The sequence below is a fragment of the Rhodamnia argentea genome, chromosome 4 (assembly GCF_020921035.1).
Source record: "Rhodamnia argentea isolate NSW1041297 chromosome 4, ASM2092103v1, whole genome shotgun sequence".
NCBI classification, from domain to species: domain Eukaryota; kingdom Viridiplantae; phylum Streptophyta; class Magnoliopsida; order Myrtales; family Myrtaceae; genus Rhodamnia; species Rhodamnia argentea.
Genome location: NC_063153.1, coordinates 18,660,541 through 18,676,780, shown reverse-complemented (window position 1 = coordinate 18,676,780; position 16,240 = coordinate 18,660,541). Strand labels below are relative to the sequence as shown.

At 40.9% G+C, this 16,240-nt stretch overlaps 3 protein-coding genes and 1 long non-coding RNA gene across 8 annotated transcripts; 1 reads left to right on the top strand and 3 right to left on the bottom strand.

Moving 5' to 3' along the window:
* The first annotated feature begins 2,647 nt into the window (after window positions 1-2,647).
* On the top strand, window positions 2,648-3,186 carry LOC115744635. Its single transcript, XR_004015828.2, has 2 exons — window positions 2,648-2,790; window positions 2,829-3,186. It is a non-coding gene; the product is annotated as an uncharacterized LOC115744635 (long non-coding RNA).
* Window positions 3,187-4,812: 1,626 nt separating this feature from the next.
* LOC115744633 (probable xyloglucan endotransglucosylase/hydrolase protein 23) lies at window positions 4,813-10,763 on the bottom strand. The gene is made up of 4 exons (XM_030679906.2): window positions 10,739-10,763; window positions 5,734-6,095; window positions 5,438-5,631; window positions 4,813-5,333 (listed from the first exon to the last, which is right to left on the bottom strand). The coding sequence occupies exons 2-4, from the start codon at window positions 6,013-6,015 to the stop codon at window positions 4,928-4,930; spliced, it is 882 nt and encodes a 293-aa protein (XP_030535766.1). The 5' UTR covers window positions 6,016-6,095; window positions 10,739-10,763; the 3' UTR covers window positions 4,813-4,927.
* LOC115744631 (probable xyloglucan endotransglucosylase/hydrolase protein 23) lies at window positions 9,423-10,763 on the bottom strand. Its single transcript, XM_030679903.2, has 3 exons — window positions 10,399-10,763; window positions 10,105-10,298; window positions 9,423-10,001 (listed from the first exon to the last, which is right to left on the bottom strand). The coding sequence occupies exons 1-3, from the start codon at window positions 10,678-10,680 to the stop codon at window positions 9,596-9,598; spliced, it is 882 nt and encodes a 293-aa protein (XP_030535763.1). The 5' UTR covers window positions 10,681-10,763; the 3' UTR covers window positions 9,423-9,595.
* Window positions 9,423-14,916, bottom strand: LOC115744632 (probable xyloglucan endotransglucosylase/hydrolase protein 23). Of its 5 annotated transcripts, none has more exons than XR_004015825.2 (4): window positions 14,529-14,916; window positions 14,233-14,426; window positions 13,668-14,129; window positions 9,423-9,565 (listed from the first exon to the last, which is right to left on the bottom strand). XR_004015825.2 is itself a non-coding variant. In XM_030679904.2 (4 exons), the coding sequence occupies exons 1-3, from the start codon at window positions 14,808-14,810 to the stop codon at window positions 13,724-13,726; spliced, it is 882 nt and encodes a 293-aa protein (XP_030535764.1). In that variant the 5' UTR covers window positions 14,811-14,916; the 3' UTR covers window positions 9,423-9,564; window positions 13,681-13,723. The 5 variants fall into 5 exon arrangements, 3 of the variants coding, with proteins under 3 accessions (XP_030535764.1, XP_030535765.1, XP_048134284.1); XR_004015826.2 differs by having other exon boundaries at window positions 13,671-14,129; XM_030679904.2 differs by having other exon boundaries at window positions 9,423-9,564; window positions 13,681-14,129.
* Between the last annotated feature and the right edge of the window lie 1,324 nt (window positions 14,917-16,240).

The window sequence follows — 16,240 nt, the reverse complement described above, 5'->3', positions numbered from 1 at the left end:
ATTGCGCAACGCGTTATTGCTTTAACAATTTCGAGAAAACAGTGATGATATTTCCAGTGTTATGGTCAAAACAGGTACCAGCGGGCAGGTAATTACAGTAGCTGGCGACCATAAACAGCAGCAAAGACAGACAAAAACATTAGGGGGAGGTGGTCCTCCTCCTCACCAAACGGGAATATAAAACTACTTTTGCTTTATCTCCGGGTCGAATCGATTTGAAGACCATAGGTCTATAGCATTTAGTAGTGGTGAAGAGACAGTGATTGTGACAGTTCCCATCAAAATTATTGAAATGCTTTGCTGTATCTTTAGGTTTACCTCGGTTCAATTAAGGAGGGTGGCAGCTCCTTTTTTTTTTTTTTTTCCTTTTCTGTTTATTTATTAATGAAAGAACGTTGGGGGGGATGATGTTCTCACGCATATTATGAAATAAAATAACCGTTAGACAGTCAAATGAAAGTAAACATCTGCATGGCAATTATTTTATTTCTCTATGCTTTTATTTTCATAAATAGATTTGAAATAAAAATTCATTTGGAGCGTAATTTTATTTTTCTACTCTTCTATTTCTATTGACATCAAAATTCTTATCATCGCTCATTCCCTCTCTCTTGCATCTCTGTCACAGCCCATTGGTCGTCGTATAAGGCCCAATGACCGATAATCGTAGAAATTTTATTTTGTTATCAAATAAATTTATTTTTTGAAAACAGAAAATTTATGTCGTTATCAAACACGTTTCTTTACTTAGAAACTTGTTCGGATAATAGAAATAGAAAAAATGTATGTCCGGCCAAAAATAACTCTTGAGAACGGAATGGTTATCATTCGCGCCCTAGATGATTATAGAAAACTTTCTCATAACTTTTAAAATCTAAAAAGATTCATCAAGTTGCTATCAGGATTTTGAATATTAAAAATTATAATTTGGTAGAACTTAAATTTGATGAAATTCAAAAGTTCAAAAAGAAATTTGATAAAAATCTAGAAAAGAAATGAAAAAAAAAATCAAAATCTTGAACCCTAATACGAAATTTGATAAAATTCAAGAGTTTAAAAAGAAAGATCATTCCCAACATATCCGCACCATTGTTAGTTTCTTATCGAAAAAACCTCGAAAGAGAAAATTTCTAATGATTTATGTATAAAAATTCAATAAACGTGATAAAACGTATGAGTTACAATTATATGTTACCATTTTAATCTAACAATTTCACAGTCTTCCTTAGTCTCGTGATTTTCAATATTTGTCATCCACACATATTTCTCGGAGATATGACTTTCGTTCAAGAGGGAGTATCGTATAAATCAATTATATAACTCGACGATAAAATTAATCACAACTTAGGAAACAGAATGTGAAAACTTGGATCATCATCGAGCACCTCAAACCGTTAGAAAGTGTATAGCAATGTACATTTAGAACTATCCACATCAATTATGATTTTTTTTTGTTGCATCGTTTAAAATGTGAGATAATTTTAATAATATTTTTTTATTGGACTTGGTGAAGGTTGTTGTGGATCTTGGATCATCATGGGCCAGGCGTGGACAAATTATGTTTTGGGCCAATGGGCTCTTGATCCGATAGATCTTTCGCCTTCTTTGGTTTCTTGTTTTGCTTTGCGGTTGCTCGGTTCAGTCGAATGTTGTCGACAGAGATTGCAAGTTGAGAAAATGAAGAGAATTCCGCGCATCAAATTCCCGCAGAGGCACCCGAAATCCTCCGTTGCAGGTCTTTTTTTCTCTTTCCATCGTTTCGATTTTGTTTCTCTTTATTGGTGTTCCGTCTCTTTGCTCGACTTATATTGGTTTCTGATTTGAAAGATACGATTTTTATCACCTTTTGTTTTTTTTTGGTTGAAACTTGGCATGTTGATGATTTGCAAGTGATGGTTTGAGAGGATAAGTACAAGGGTTCTATTTTATTGGTGATTAGTGCGTTGTTTTAGCTGGGAAAAGAAGATGGAGATGGATTTCGTTTAGTTGGAAGACATGCATATATGATATATGTACCTGATCTCTTGAATTTGCAGCAGCATTATGCTGACGCTTCCTTGGTTGTGCATTTTGTGCTTGGAAAAGCACTTGGGATTTGCTTGATTATCAGGACCAGACTCTAGGTGAAGCTGTCCCACATGATTTTGTCAGCAACAGATGATCAGGTGTGGTTGTTTCCGTCTCGAGCGGAGGTTTGAATCGTAACAAAGTCCTCATGTTTTACTAGAGGTGAGAGTGGCTTAAATGGGAAAATAGAAAGCAGAAGTTGTAACTTATTTTCCTCTGTGCTACCCTTTTTCCATGGGCAATAAGTATGCAACTTCATTCAGTTGAATCAGGTGACACGATTTTGAAGAGAAGGAATGAAGTACACTTATCACTATTTGAGTTCTAACTTGTAACGTAGTGGACGGTTGACGAAAGTGAGCAAGGAATTGTGAACTGTAGAATGCAATGTGGCTTCAAGTTGTGATAGTGTTCATGAGTCAGGAGTTAGAAAAGGACAAACTAGTGTTGTTCAAGAGTACATAGGACTGTTTGCTACATTTGACTTTTAAGTCCCTGAAGCTATTTAAGATTAGATTTTGTTAATTCAGCTGAGAGTACCCTCAGTTGTGGGAGGGGGATTGCAGGCTGTACACTGCATGATTTTTGGATCCTAGTTTGAGGCATAATGCTCTAAGTTTGGTTAACTTGAGGTTGATCAGCCATATAATGTGGTTGGAGACAAGGATGTTCATTGAGCTGCAGAAGTTGGAGAACTCGTCTGGTCATGATAGTAACGTAATGGTTGGTTGTGGGACAATGGTCATAATGTAACATGATAGATTGGTTGTGGGATACTGTTCTATGTTTGGTACTTCTGTGGAACGCAAGGACCAGTGCGAGATCTTGGCCAAATTGGTCTCTTCATGAGGACATCAGAGTTGAATGTAACTTTAAAAACAGAACTTGCTTAATGTAGCGTCTATAGACTTTTCTGAGCTACAATAGCCTAATCAATTCTCTCATCAGTTTCATGTTCAAGGAAGGAGCTAGTCTGTAAAAACCATTTCTTACTATTATTTTTGGTCTGTGTTGTATCCGTTCACCGAAGATCTCCTCTGTCATGTATATTTTAAGTTTCATGTACTTAGATAGATGAACATTATTTCTGAAGAATGATATGGAGGACCTTTTCAATTAGTCAACTACTTTATTCCATCACATAGGATCTGCATCCCAGGCCCAAGCTGCTCTGAGCACTGAAAACATTGCAAAGATATCTGCTTTGAGGTCGGATGTGCCAGCACCTCCAAGCAACATGGCAGTGGGAGGGCAAGCTTCACTACAGCCAAAACGTACTCCTGTCTCAGAAAAGGAAATTGAAGCCATTCTGGTAAGCAAAAATGCACAGGAATCATCTGATTTAAGTCCGAGTGTTCTTATTGTGCTCAGAAAGCTTTGGTATTTTCGTACCCCTTAAAGAGGGGTTTCATGGCAAACTGAAATTTAACTCTATTGCTTGACAATTTGAGTGAATATGCATTATGTAATCAATGAGGTTATTTTTTGGCCAACTTGAACCTTTTCTCGTTAATTTTTCTTCTGTGCATATAAATGGATCTCAGTGAGCAAAGGTATCAGGAGCATGGGAGAGTATAGCAGATCTGTACAGTTAATGTAGTCTGACTGTTGCAATATGAGTTATCAATTTATAGTTTGGAAACATACTGTGAGCATGAATCTCTTTCTGATACGCTTCTTCATTATAATGTAGAGTTTTATAATGTCTTCAGCTCATGTCTCAGCGCAGATCATGGTTGCAGCCTATGTCACTTTATATTACGTTAAGGACTTTTTGTTATGGTTCTTGTGCTCTGCAGTTAGGTGGATGCTTCTAATGATACTCAGAGAAGCTGGGATGGAGAAGGGAGACTGAATTTCCTTTCAGACGAAGCGGTTTTTCCTTCTTGTTCTATGTTTAAATGCCTACCGATGCGTTCAACACATAAGGCAACTGATTGTAAATTTCCTTTGTATCTATATGCAAATCAACCAGGACTATGTGCTGGTAAATCATTTTTGGTAGATAAAGAGGCTGGATGAAGGCAACATGTCGTGAAGATAATGCTTTGATTCTCCAGGTTTAAGATTTTCATTGCACGTGTGGCCTAACGCTTTGGTTGTCTGTCCAAGTCCCTGGATATTTGCATGATTTGGAGAGATTCAACCACTTATTCTATCCGATTTAAACACCGTTGTTGTTTGGTTGATCATCTTTCAACTCACTATATGCAGAATAGTCATTTAAATTCAAGCATCCGGTAACTGTATGCCCAACTCATGATACAGTTCATATCAGAGCCACGTACTCAAACCATTACTTACTGGTTCAAATTGTTCACGGAAGAACATGAGTGATTCTAATGCATCTGGCAGAATCCCTTTGTTGCACTAATGTAATGGTGGTGTTGCATTCGGCGCCAAATCAAAGGTGCAATAAAAGTTACATTCCTAAACTTATTGCACAAATTCGTTGTAGCGAGAGAGATATTAGCGCATTTTCATCTTGGAACATGTTCATTTTCAATCGACGGCAGTTTTGTCACTTTACTAAATTAGCCGTGGAAGAAATCTTACATAGACGGTGGAAATAGCATAACATTGTTCAAAGTATTTATTGTATTGATTACGAGACTTTGAACCTACACATTAGGGTCATGTAAAACCATGGGCCCTGAGAATCACAGCAATGCTATGAAATTCGAGAAAGTTCTCCGTTCTATTGAGTGAAGATAGGAATGTTACAAACTTACCAATGTCAAAGAATAAAAGAATTATCAGTTGCTTCTTGACCACAGATAGCAGCTTAACGAATAAAAGAATTGAAAAGAAGGAAAAAAGAAGAAGAGAATTTTCTGAAAAATTCTGTGTCTTGTGCCGTCTAGGACATGGTGCACTCAGGAGGGAGGCCTTGAGGGAATCTTTTGGCGTCCGTGCAGTAGTTGTAGATCATGTAGTTGCTTTGCACCCACTTGAGCCTCTCTTGGCTTGTTGAGTCGAGCTCTTCCGATAGCCATGCATTACCATCCGAAGAAGATGAAGATGAGGATGAAGCGCAAGACGATGAGCCAGATGACCAAACGCAGGCGTTGTCGGCGTTGAAGTTCCTGTAGGAAGCGGTGAAGGGCGCTTGGGTCCAGTCCGTCTTCACGAGCCCGCCTCTGGTCGCCCAGTCGTCCGCGTTCCAGAGGCTCGAGAATATCCTCATGGGCTGGGACTTGGGGAAGGGAACACCCATCGACTCTGCGTTCTTGAACTCTCTGATCGGCGTCCCGTCCACTGAGAATCTGCAATGGTCGCACACAAAGGTTTTTGAGCAAATGCCGCAGAGACAAGTGCAGGGGCATCGTAAATTCAAGAAAGATCGCATTTTTAGTGTTTCGATCCTTACATGATGCGTTGTGGATTCCAGAGGATGGAGTAGGTGTGGAAATCAGCAGTTGGGTCGAACCAGAGATAGAATTGCTGCTCTCGGTTGCCCTTGCCTTGGCTGAACACGTTGGTGTGAAGAATGTAAGGATCGCCGCTCAAGTTCCCCAAGAACTCGAAGTCTATCTCGTCCCACGTCGACCCATTTGAAGATAACTGTAGGATCACAACACAGCAGTTATTAAAATCCGATCAGCGAAAATAAAGAAAGGAAGCTTGAAGATAAAGGGGCACAAACTGATTAAGAAGGAGACTTACATAGTAAGCGGTGACAGTGCCTGCTGAGTTGCCGGGAACGAGCTTGAGCTGCATGTCGATCTTGCCGAACAGGTACTCGTTCTTGGACTGGAAGCCGGAGCCGGAGGCCTTGTCGAGGGAGAGAGTGAGGAGGTCGCCATTGTTGAGGATCTGAGCTCGGCCATCTCCCCAGGTAACGTCGAAGTCTTGATAGAAGTTACGGGCGGAAGCAGATGTGGCCCAAGAAACGACCACGAGAAGCAGCGCGGTGATGCAAAGTGAGGAAGTAGAAGGAGAGGCCATATTGGGTGTGGTTTGTTTGTTGCTTCTGCTGCTGTTATAGTTGCTGAAGAGAGACAAATCTCAGTCAGATGATATGAGAGAGAGAGAGATGTGGGTGTTTGAGGAAATGGGGGAGATGTGCAGATGGTATTTATAGCTTCGTGCCAAAGATGGAGAAGGAGAAAACGTGTGAGAGAAGAGGAGAGGCAAAGAAGGATTGGTGGGAGTCAAACCTCAACGCCAACTCAGCTGTGAACAGATGGATTCTGATATGAAAATGTTTCCAAAAAGAAGAAGAAAGACGGATGGCGACACTGCCGACCCACATCATGCGAAGAAATTATGAGGAGAGGACGCGGTTTGAGACGATACGAAGCTTCCACACAGAGAGACGAGCTCCATCATCTCTTCACCGCCAGCTATTGTCGGTTCTCATAGTCGAGGTGATGTCCGGACCTCAAAGACCGACAATTCCCTGGAGAGCCCAAACCACCATCTCTCCTACCCGTCGTCCCCTTTGCTTGGCCTTCTTCCTCCCAAAATTAAATGTAATTCTATTTATATCATTTAAAGAAAAAATATTGACAAAAGATAAATCTTTGTCACATTCAGGATCATCTTCTTGACCAAAAAAAGAAAAAGAAAAGAAAGGATCATCTTCAAGTATCTTGGGCAGAGATATTATAGGATGATCTCCATCTAACAAAATTCATGCAAAACGAAAAGAAAAAGCAGAAAGTAAACGTTGGAAGAAGAAAATATAACCACCGACTTTCGGGCAAAGATCGCAATAGCTCCGGTCAATCAAGTGCAGTAATTTTCCTCTGTTCGACTTTTATTTCCTTTAATTTATCCGTGTTCGGGCTCTTTGCTCGGCTTATATTTCTTTCTGATTTAAAAGATTCGATTTTAACACTTTTTTTGAGAAACACGGCCTATTGATGATTCGTTGTTGGCTATTAGTGCGTTCTTTTAGCTGGGAAAAGAAGATGGAAATTGATTATGTTTAGTTGGAAGAAGATAATCTTGAGGTTTTTCCTTATATATATATATGCTTTGGTGTCTCGAATTTGCAGCTGCATTATGCTGATGCTTCCTTGGTTACGCATTTTGTATTGGGGGACAAACTTAGAATTTCTGTGATTATCAGGAACAGACTCTAGGTGAAGCTGTCCCACATGATTTTCTCGGCAACAGATGATCAGGTGTGGTTAACTATGTCTCCAACAGAGGTATGAATTGTAATAAAGCCCTCATGTGTTTGCTAGCTATGAAAGTTGCTTAAATGGATGAAACAGTAGTAGTGGTGAATTTCCTCTGTGGTAGCCCTTTTCCACGGGCGATAAGTATGCACCTTCGTTCGGTTGAATCAGGTGGCACTATTTCGAAGAGTGCGAATGAGGTTATCGCATTGCTATTTGAGGTGTAACTGGTAAAGTAGTGGAATGTTGACTAAAGAGCAAGGATCTATGGACTGTATGCAATGTGGCTTCAAGCTGCCATTCTGTTCACTAGTCAAGAGAGTTTTGAAAAGGACAAACTATTGTTGGTATAAAGTACATAAGAATTCTTGCTATATTTGCAGTTTAAGTTCCCGAAGCTATTTAACACTACAGTTCGTGAACTCAGCTAAGAGTACCACCAGTTGCGGGAGGGATTGCGGGTTGCACACTCCACAGTTTTTGGATCCTAGTTTGAGGCACCATGCTCTTAAGTTTGGTTCACTTGAGGTTGATCAGCCTTAAATTGTGGTTAATTCCAGGTTGGAGACAAGGATGTTTGTCGAGTTTGCAGAGTTGGAGAGCTCGTATGGTCATGATGGTATTGTGATGATTGGTTGTCTATGTTTGGTACTTCTGTGGAGCACAAGGAACAGGAAGAAATGTCGGCCAAATCAGTACCTTGATGACAGTATCGGAATTGAATTCAATGTAAAAAGAAAGCTTGTTCAATGCAGCGCTTGTAAACTTTTCTGAGCCACAACAGTGTAATCAGTTGTGTCATGAGTTTCTTGTTGAAGGCAGGAGGTACCCAGTAAAAACCATTTTCTTTCAGTTAATCTTATCCTGTGTTGTATCCACTCCTCTGTCCATCATGTACTTAAGAGAGATGAACATTATGTCTGAAGAATGGATATGAAGATGCCTGTTTTGTCACCTACTTTTTTCTATCACGTAGGATCTGCACCCACACCCAAGCTGCTCTGAGCACTGAATATCTTTCAAAGACATCTGCTTCGAGGTCGGATGTCCCAGCACCTCCAAGATTCATGGTGGTGGAAGGGCAAGCGTCACTCCTGCCCAAACGTAGTCCTGTTTGGATAAGGAAATTGACGTTATTCTGGTAAGCAAAAATACAGAGGAAAAACCTCATTGAAGTCCGCGTGTTCTTATTGTGCTCAGAAAGCTTTGGTACTTCTGTACCTCTTAGCAAACTGAAAGTTAATTCTTTTGCTTGACAATTTGATTGATTATGTATAATGGAAATCAACAAGTTAAATTGTACAACTTGGACTTTTTCTTGTCAATTTAAATGGATCTTTCCGAGCACATATCGCAGCAGTTGGTAAGGGTTTAAAGGATATGTATGGTTCAAGTACTGTACTGCTACTGTTGCTTGATGAGCCATCAGTTCATTAATTGGAAACATTCTGCGAGCATTAATCGTTTCTGAGATGCTTCTTTATTACCATGTAAAGTGCAAAATGTCTTCAGTTCATATCTCGGCGTAGATGATGGTTGCAACCTATCTCACACTTCATATCGTGTGAAGGACTTGCTGCTATGGTCTTGTGCTTTGCAGTTAGGTGGATGATTCTAATAAAACTCAGAGCAACTGGGATCGAGAGGGACACTGAATAACGCAACTGATTGTAAATTCCTTTGTGTTTATATGCATAATCAACCTGGAATATGTTCAGAATAAAGAGGCTGGAATTAATCTTGAAAGAGACAAAATGACATGAAGATAAAGCTTTCGATTCTCCATGCTTAAGATTTTCATTGCATGAGTGGCCAGAAACTTTGGATGTCTGCCCAAGTGCTTGGATATATGCATGAATTGGAGAGAGAGAAGATATGAGGAAGTTCAGCCACTTTATTCTTTTTGATATAACGCCATTGTAGTTTGGATGGCCACTTTTATCATCTTATGATCTTACTAGACGCAATATACTAAAAGCCTATCTGGTATAGGCTTTCATAAGCAGTTTCGGCCGTGAAGAAGGGACCGCAGCTTTTAAAGGTATTTGGCAATCACCTCATCAATGATATCTCTCAATGCTACGGCAGTTTTGTCACTTTACTAAATTCACTTTACTAAATTAGCCGGGAAGGAAACTTAAGAGGCCCTGCCGAAATATTTGTTGTGTAGATGACTAGAATTTGGAACTAGACTTCGTGGTCATGTGAAATCACGGCAATGCTATGAAGTCCAAGATAATATTGTGTTTATTGAGTAAAGATAGGAATGTTACAAATGTCAAAGAATAAAAGAATTATCAGTTGCTTCTTGACCACAGATAGCAGCTTAACGAATAAAAGAATTGAAAAGAAGGAAAAAAAGAAGAAGAGAATTTTCAAAAAAAATTCTGTCGTGTCGTCTAGGACATGGTGCACTCGGGAGGGAGGCCTTGGGGGAATCTTTTGGCATCCGTGCAGTAGTTGTAGATCATGTAGTTGCTTTGCACCCACTTGAGCTTCTCTTGGCTTGTTGAGTCGAGCTCTTCCGATAGCCATGCATTACCATCCGAAGAAGATGAAGATGAAGATGAAGCGCAAGACGATGAGCCAGATGACCAAACGCAGGCGTTGTCGGCGTTGAAGTTCCTGTAGGAAGCGGTGAAGGGCGCTTGTGTCCAGTCCGTCTTCACGAGCCCGCCTCTGGTCGCCCAGTCGTCCGCGTTCCAGAGGCTCGAGAATATCCTCATGGGCTGGGACTTGGGGAAGGGAACACCCATCGACTCTGCGTTCTTGAACTCTCTGATCGGAGTCCCGTCCACTGAGAATCTGCAATTGTCGCACACAATGGTTTTTGAGCAAATGCCGCAGAGACAAGTGCAGTGCATCGTAAATGCAAGAAAGATGGCATTTTTAGTGTTTCGATTCTTACATGATGCGTTGTGGATTCCAGAGGATGGAGTAGGTGTGGAAATCAGCAGTTGGGTCGAACCAGAGATAGAATTGCTGCTCTCTGTTGCCCTTGCCTTGGCTGAACACGTTGGTGTGAAGAATGTAAGGATCGCCGCTCAAGTTCCCCAAGAACTCGAAGTCTATCTCGTCCCACGTCGACCCATTTGAAGATAACTGTAGTATCACAACACAGCAGAAATTAAAATCCGATCAGCAAAAAGAAGAAGGAAGCTTGAATATAAAGGGGCACGAACTGATTAAGAAGGAGACTTACATAGTATGCGGTGACAGTGCCTGCAGAGTTGCCGGGAACGAGCTTGAGCTGCATGTCAATCTTGCCAAACAGGTACTCGTTCTTGGACTGGAAGCCGGAGCCGGAGGCCTTGTCGAGGGAGAGAGTGAGGAGGTCGCCATTGTTGAGGATCTGAGCTCGGCCATCTCCCCAGGTAACGTCGAAGTCTTGATAGAAGTTACGGGCGGAAGCAGATGTTGCCCAAGAAACGACCACGAGAAGCAGCGTGGTGATGCAGATTGAGGAAGTACAAGGAGAGGCCATACTGCTCTGGGCGTGCTTGCTGAAGAGATACAAATCTCAGCGGGAGGATATGCGAGTGTGAGGACTGAAGAGGAGACACCGAGTGTGTGTGTGTGTGTGTGAGAGAGAGAGAGAGAGAGAGAGAGAGAGAGACGTGGGCGTTTGCGTTGGTTGATGTAATGGGAGAGGTGTGCAGGTGGTAATTTATAGCTTCGTGCCAAAGATGGAGGGGAAAGCGTGTGAGAACAAGAGGAGAGGCAGAGTAGGATCTTTTGGAGTCAAACCTCAGCTGTGGACAGTTGGCTTCTGATATTATAGAAGTTTCCAAAGAGAAGACGAAAGACGGATAGTGACATTACCGACCCACATCATGCACAGAAATTATGAGGCGAGGACGCGGTTTGAGACGACGCGAAGCTTCCGCGCACACAAAAGAGACGAGCTCTGTCATCTCTTCACCACCAACTAAATTGCTCTACCATCAGCTCTAGGTGCTTTCCGCCAGTTGGTTCACGATTTGGTTTGGCTTGGTCCCACCCAGGTACCGTGAGCTAGACCTCACAGATTGGTTCCCTATTTTTGAAATCGGATGTTTGTATCTAGAAATATCACTTAAAGGGGATGAATAGGAAATTTTAATCGAATTTAATTAGAAACTGCAGAATTAAAAATTCTAGTTAAATAACACACAGAATCAGGATATGAAGATATACAATTTATTATTTTGAACAACAGTATGTAACAATTTATCAAACACAATACAAGGAGTTTGAGGATAGATAAGATTGCACACATTGATTATAGTGATTCGGCTTATATCGAGCCTACTAGGGGTGTGCAACCGGACCAAATTTATCCAATAACCGGATCGGACCACCCAAAAAACAGGTCCAAAAATCAATTTATGTTCAAATCGGTTCGGGTACATGTTCTAGTTTTTGGGAACCGATTAGAATTGATCCAGTTCCTGGTTCCAAATGAAGACCCACCCGGGAACTAGACCGATTTTGGAACAGGTTTTTAGATACTGTTAAAAAAAAAAAAAAACCCTAATCTCGCTTGCCTCACCTCCTCTATTTTTTGTAGATTGTAATTTCTATTGCTCCTATTAAAGATTGTTGCTTTTGACGGATAGTGAATTTTATTATTCAATCTTTTACTTTGAATCATTTAATTGTTACTCATATTATTTTGCTAGAAAAAATGAAATTAGAAAAAGAAACAAAAGAAAAATAGATTCTCGGGTAGACATTAGAACTGGATCGAAAAAATAGGGTTGGTTCTAAAACAGGTTTCAAGACAAAAACGGTAGGTTTTAGGTTCCAAAAATTAAGAATCGATTATAACATGGTAGGTTTCAAGTTCTAGGTCCGGAATGTATTCACTTGGGCCATGCTCACTCCTAAAGCGTACGTCTACTCTCCCATATTGATAGTCGATAGGCTAGATTCCATTAAATGAATCAATGGAGGTTTACAACAAGTGATAACACTCTCTTTGATAAATAGCATCTCTCCTCTCTTAATCCCTCTTATAAAGCCTTAAAATAAAGCTCATGCAGATAAGTTTGTAGAATTTGACGTACTCGTGCACTTTGAAATTGTTGATTCTGATCTCACTCACGTGACAACACTATTGATCTTCTTTTTATACACCTTCACCTTCAAATTAGCCGTTGGACTGGTATTTAAAAGATCGCTATTCAAATCTTTGATTGGACGCTATCAATCTTGATTGAACGAGACCGTATCTAGAAGATATAGTAGCCATTGAGTGTTGAATCCGAACTTCACCGATTTAGTCGCCCATACAACTAAATCTTTAATCTTTATAAGTAGATACCTTCATTTATAGAAGTTGTATTGTCTTTAGAAAGACAATCTCCAACAAAGATATTCTACTATCTGTTGTAGAACTATCTTATAAATTGGAGATTGTAAACTTCCTTTCAAGGAACTTTGCAACCATATATGGCATGTGTCATACATGGGTCTTAGAATAAGAACAGTTTTTGAATGTTAATAAGTCACAGTTATAGAACAATCTTCATAAATAGAACTAGTCTTCAAAATCTGAATAGATAGAACACAGAGTTCAAAGTTAATAGAGACCTTGTTGATGCCGACATATAAGTCCTCTTTAAAAGTGTAGTTGAATCTACATAAGCGTCACTACACTTAATCTGAATAACATGACTCAACACTTCCAGAGACAAATATGTGACACTCTTGTCTTGAGTCTAAATATTCAACGGAGGTTAATATACAATTCTTTTATCATGTCTCTCACCTGAAATAAAATACAGTAATGTATTTACCGGATTCAATTAAACTAAGGACAGTTTTGTCAATATCAAAATAGTTTAGTGGAGGTTTTCTCAACAATATTCCCCTTTGATGATGACAAAACTTTCCAAAAATATATATGCAAAAAAGTTTTTTTTGGTCAAATATATGTGAAAAAGTTTGTAAAATGTATAAGCACAAGAAAGATCTCAAAGGATATTACATATTGTGTACAAGATACTTTCTAATTAAAGATGGATAATTGAATGAGAGGTGCTAAATATGATTGGAATCATGCTCTAAATAAAATACGAGTAGAATTAGAAAGATATCACTGTCAATGTCGTTAGTCATCAATTCTTTAGAGGACTATCTTTCTGTTCTTGTCCCTGTTTTGGAGAAGAATGTAACCTGCATAGGTAGGTCAGATTTCGTTACAGTATATCTATACGGTTCCTTATTCTTCATTGTTAATACTCCTGTCTGGAAGTACCGCAAAGCTCGGGAAGGAAACTTATTGGCCGTGGTGCAGATGATTAGAATTTGGAACTAAGACTTCATGGTCATGTAAAAACATACGCACTAAGAATCACAGCAATGTCATGAAATCCAAGATGATTTTCTGTCTCATTGAGTTAAGATAAGAATGTTACAAATTTCAAAGAATAAAAGAATATCAGTTGCTTCTTGACCACAGATAGAGCTTAACGAATAATAGAATTGAAAAGAAGGAAAAAAGAAGAAGAGGATTTTCTGAAAAATTCTATGTCTTGTGCCGTCTAGGACATGGTGCACTCAGGTGGGAGGCCTTGGGGGAATCTTTTGGCATCCGTGCAATAGTTGTAGATCATGTAGTTGCTTTGCACCCACTTGAGCCTCTCTTGGCTTGTTGAGTCGAGCTCTTCCGATAGCCATGTATTACCATCCGAAGAAGATGAAGATGAGGATGAAGCGCAAGACGATGAACCAGATGACCAAACGCAGGCGTTGTCGGCGTTGAAGTTCCTGTAGGAAGCGGTGAAGGGCGCTTGGGTCCAGTCCGTCTTCACGAGCCCGCCTCTGGTCGCCCAGTCGTCCGCGTTCCAGAGGCTCGAGAATATCCTCATGGGCTGGGACTTGGGGAAGGGAACACCCATCGACTCTGCGTTCTTGAACTCTCTGATCGGAGTCCCGTCCACTGAGAATCTGCAATGGTCGCACACAATGGTTTTTGAGCAAATGCCGCAGAGACAAGTGCAGGGCATCGTAAATGCAAGAAAGATGGCATTTTTAGTGTTTCGATTCTTACATGATGCGTTGTGGATTCCAGAGGATGGAGTAGGTGTGGAAATCTGCAGTTGGGTCGAACCAGAGATAGAATTGCTGCTCTCGGTTGCCCTTGCCTTGGCTGAACACGTTGGTGTGAAGAATGTAAGGATCGCCGCTCAAGTTCCCCAAGAACTCGAAGTCTATCTCGTCCCACGTCGACCCATTTGAAGATAACTGTAGTATCACAACACAGCAGATATTAAAATCCGATCAGCGAAAAATAAGAAAGGGAGCTTGAAGATAAAGGGGCACAAACTGATTAAGAAGGAGACTTACATAGTAAGCGGTGACAGTGCCTGCTGAGTTGCCGGGAACGAGCTTGAGCTGCATGTCAATCTTGCCAAACAGGTACTCGTTCTTGGACTGGAAGCCGGAGCCGGAGGCCTTGTCGAGGGAGAGAGTGAGGAGGTCGCCATTGTTGAGGATCTGAGCTCGGCCATCTCCCCAGGTAACGTCGAAGTCTTGATAGAAGTTACGGGCGGAAGCAGATGTTGCCCAAGAAACGACCGCGAGAAGCAGCGTGGTGATGCAGAGTGAGGAAGTACAAGGAGAGGCCATATTGGGCGTGTTCTTTTTGCTGCTGTAGTTGCTGAAGAGATACAAATCTCAGTGGGAGGATATGAGAGTGAGGACTGAAGAGGGGGGAGAGAGAGAGACGTGGGTGTTCGATGAAATGGGAGAGATGAGCAGATGGTATTTATAGATTCGGGCCAAAGATGGAGAAGGAGAGGACGCGTGAGAGAAGAGGAGAGGCAAGGTAAAGTTGGATTGTTAGGAGTCAACCGCAACACCAACTCGGCTGTGGACAGTTGGCTTCTTATAGAAAACATGAATAGAGAAAGAAGAAGACAGACGACGAATAGCGACATACCGTACCGACCCACATCGTGCATAGAAATGATGATGCGACGCGGTTCGAGACGGCACGAAGCTTCCCCGCACACGTAGGGAAGAGCTCTATCGTCTCTTCACCGCCAGCTAAATTGCTTTGCCGTGAGCGCTCGCTGCTTTCCCAAAAAGTCTTTTATTGACCGAAAGTCAATGAATCGCCAAGCTGTTCTTTTTCTCTACAGAGTTACAAGTCAGGAGTGCAGCTCACAGTCCACAGTTTCCTACTTACTTCCGTTGGACAACTCGATTAAGTTCTCTCCCGTGGCGGCCAAGATACTATTATCGGGTTTGTTAATTAGTTCTTTTTTAGGTCGAAAGGTTTTTTAATTAGTTCAATCGTGGTATTCGTTAAGTATATTTTATAGAAAGATATTTCAATTCCAACAGCATTGGAAATACATAACATAAGAAGAGTAATACATTAAAAGCAATAATTCTTCGTTATTTGATTGCTTACTTAATGGTATTCCTTCATGGGCAATGTTTCTTTTAAAAAGAAAAGTGAAAATTTTTAAATAATGGCATGAGGTGCCCTTATTTGAAAAAATAAGGGCATGAAATATTCATATCTCAAATAAAGGCATGAAGTGCCATCATTATCTCAAATAAGAGCCCGATTGATCCTTATTTTAAATAAGGCCAGACCTTCACGTTGGCCAAGCAAATTTTTGTCTTTTATCTTTTGTGTTTTTTCTTTTTAGCCTGTGGCCATCCACCGGCAATGCTCGGAGATGCCTAGGTGAGGATCACCCTTGCCTAGATCTAGTGAGGGTCGGCCTCGCTAGATATGGGTGAGGGTCGCCTCACGCGGGCCCGGCCGATGAGGGCCTAGGCGAGGCGAGGTCATCCCTCGTCGGTCCCGCCACTAGCAAGATCGAGCTTGGATAGGGTGTAGGCCATCCCTCGTTGGCCTCACTTGTAGCCGGTGAGGGCGACTAGCCCTCTCCTGGCATTGCTTGTGGCTAGTGAAAAGGAATTAAAAAATAAAAAAGAAAAAAAATAAATGATGAAAATGCCATTGAGCACCTTGAAGGTTAGACTTTATTTGAGACCGTTATGCCAATTCAGACTCTTATTTAGAAAAAACTTCACTTCAT

Excerpts from the sequence above, each read along its gene's own strand:
- LOC115744631 (XM_030679903.2), bottom strand. The coding sequence starts at position 10,680 with ATGGCCTCTCCTTGTACTTCCTCAATCTGCATCACCACGCTGCTTCTC. Across the intron at positions 10,299-10,398 it reads GCACTGTCACCGCATACTAT|TTATCTTCAAATGGGTCGAC; the intron begins GTAAGTCTCCTT and ends GTGATACTACAG. Across the intron at positions 10,002-10,104 it reads TGGAATCCACAACGCATCAT|ATTCTCAGTGGACGGGACTC; the intron begins GTAAGAATCGAA and ends CGACAATTGCAG.
- LOC115744633 (XM_030679906.2), bottom strand. The coding sequence starts at position 6,015 with ATGGCCTCTCCTTCTACTTCCTCACTTTGCATCACCGCGCTGCTTCTC. Across the intron at positions 5,632-5,733 it reads GCACTGTCACCGCTTACTAT|TTATCTTCAAATGGGTCGAC; the intron begins GTAAGTCTCCTT and ends GTGATCCTACAG. Across the intron at positions 5,334-5,437 it reads TGGAATCCACAACGCATCAT|ATTCTCAGTGGACGGGACGC; the intron begins GTAAGGATCGAA and ends CGACCATTGCAG.
- LOC115744632 (XM_030679904.2), bottom strand. The coding sequence starts at position 14,810 with ATGGCCTCTCCTTGTACTTCCTCACTCTGCATCACCACGCTGCTTCTC. Across the intron at positions 14,427-14,528 it reads GCACTGTCACCGCTTACTAT|TTATCTTCAAATGGGTCGAC; the intron begins GTAAGTCTCCTT and ends GTGATACTACAG. Across the intron at positions 14,130-14,232 it reads TGGAATCCACAACGCATCAT|ATTCTCAGTGGACGGGACTC; the intron begins GTAAGAATCGAA and ends CGACCATTGCAG.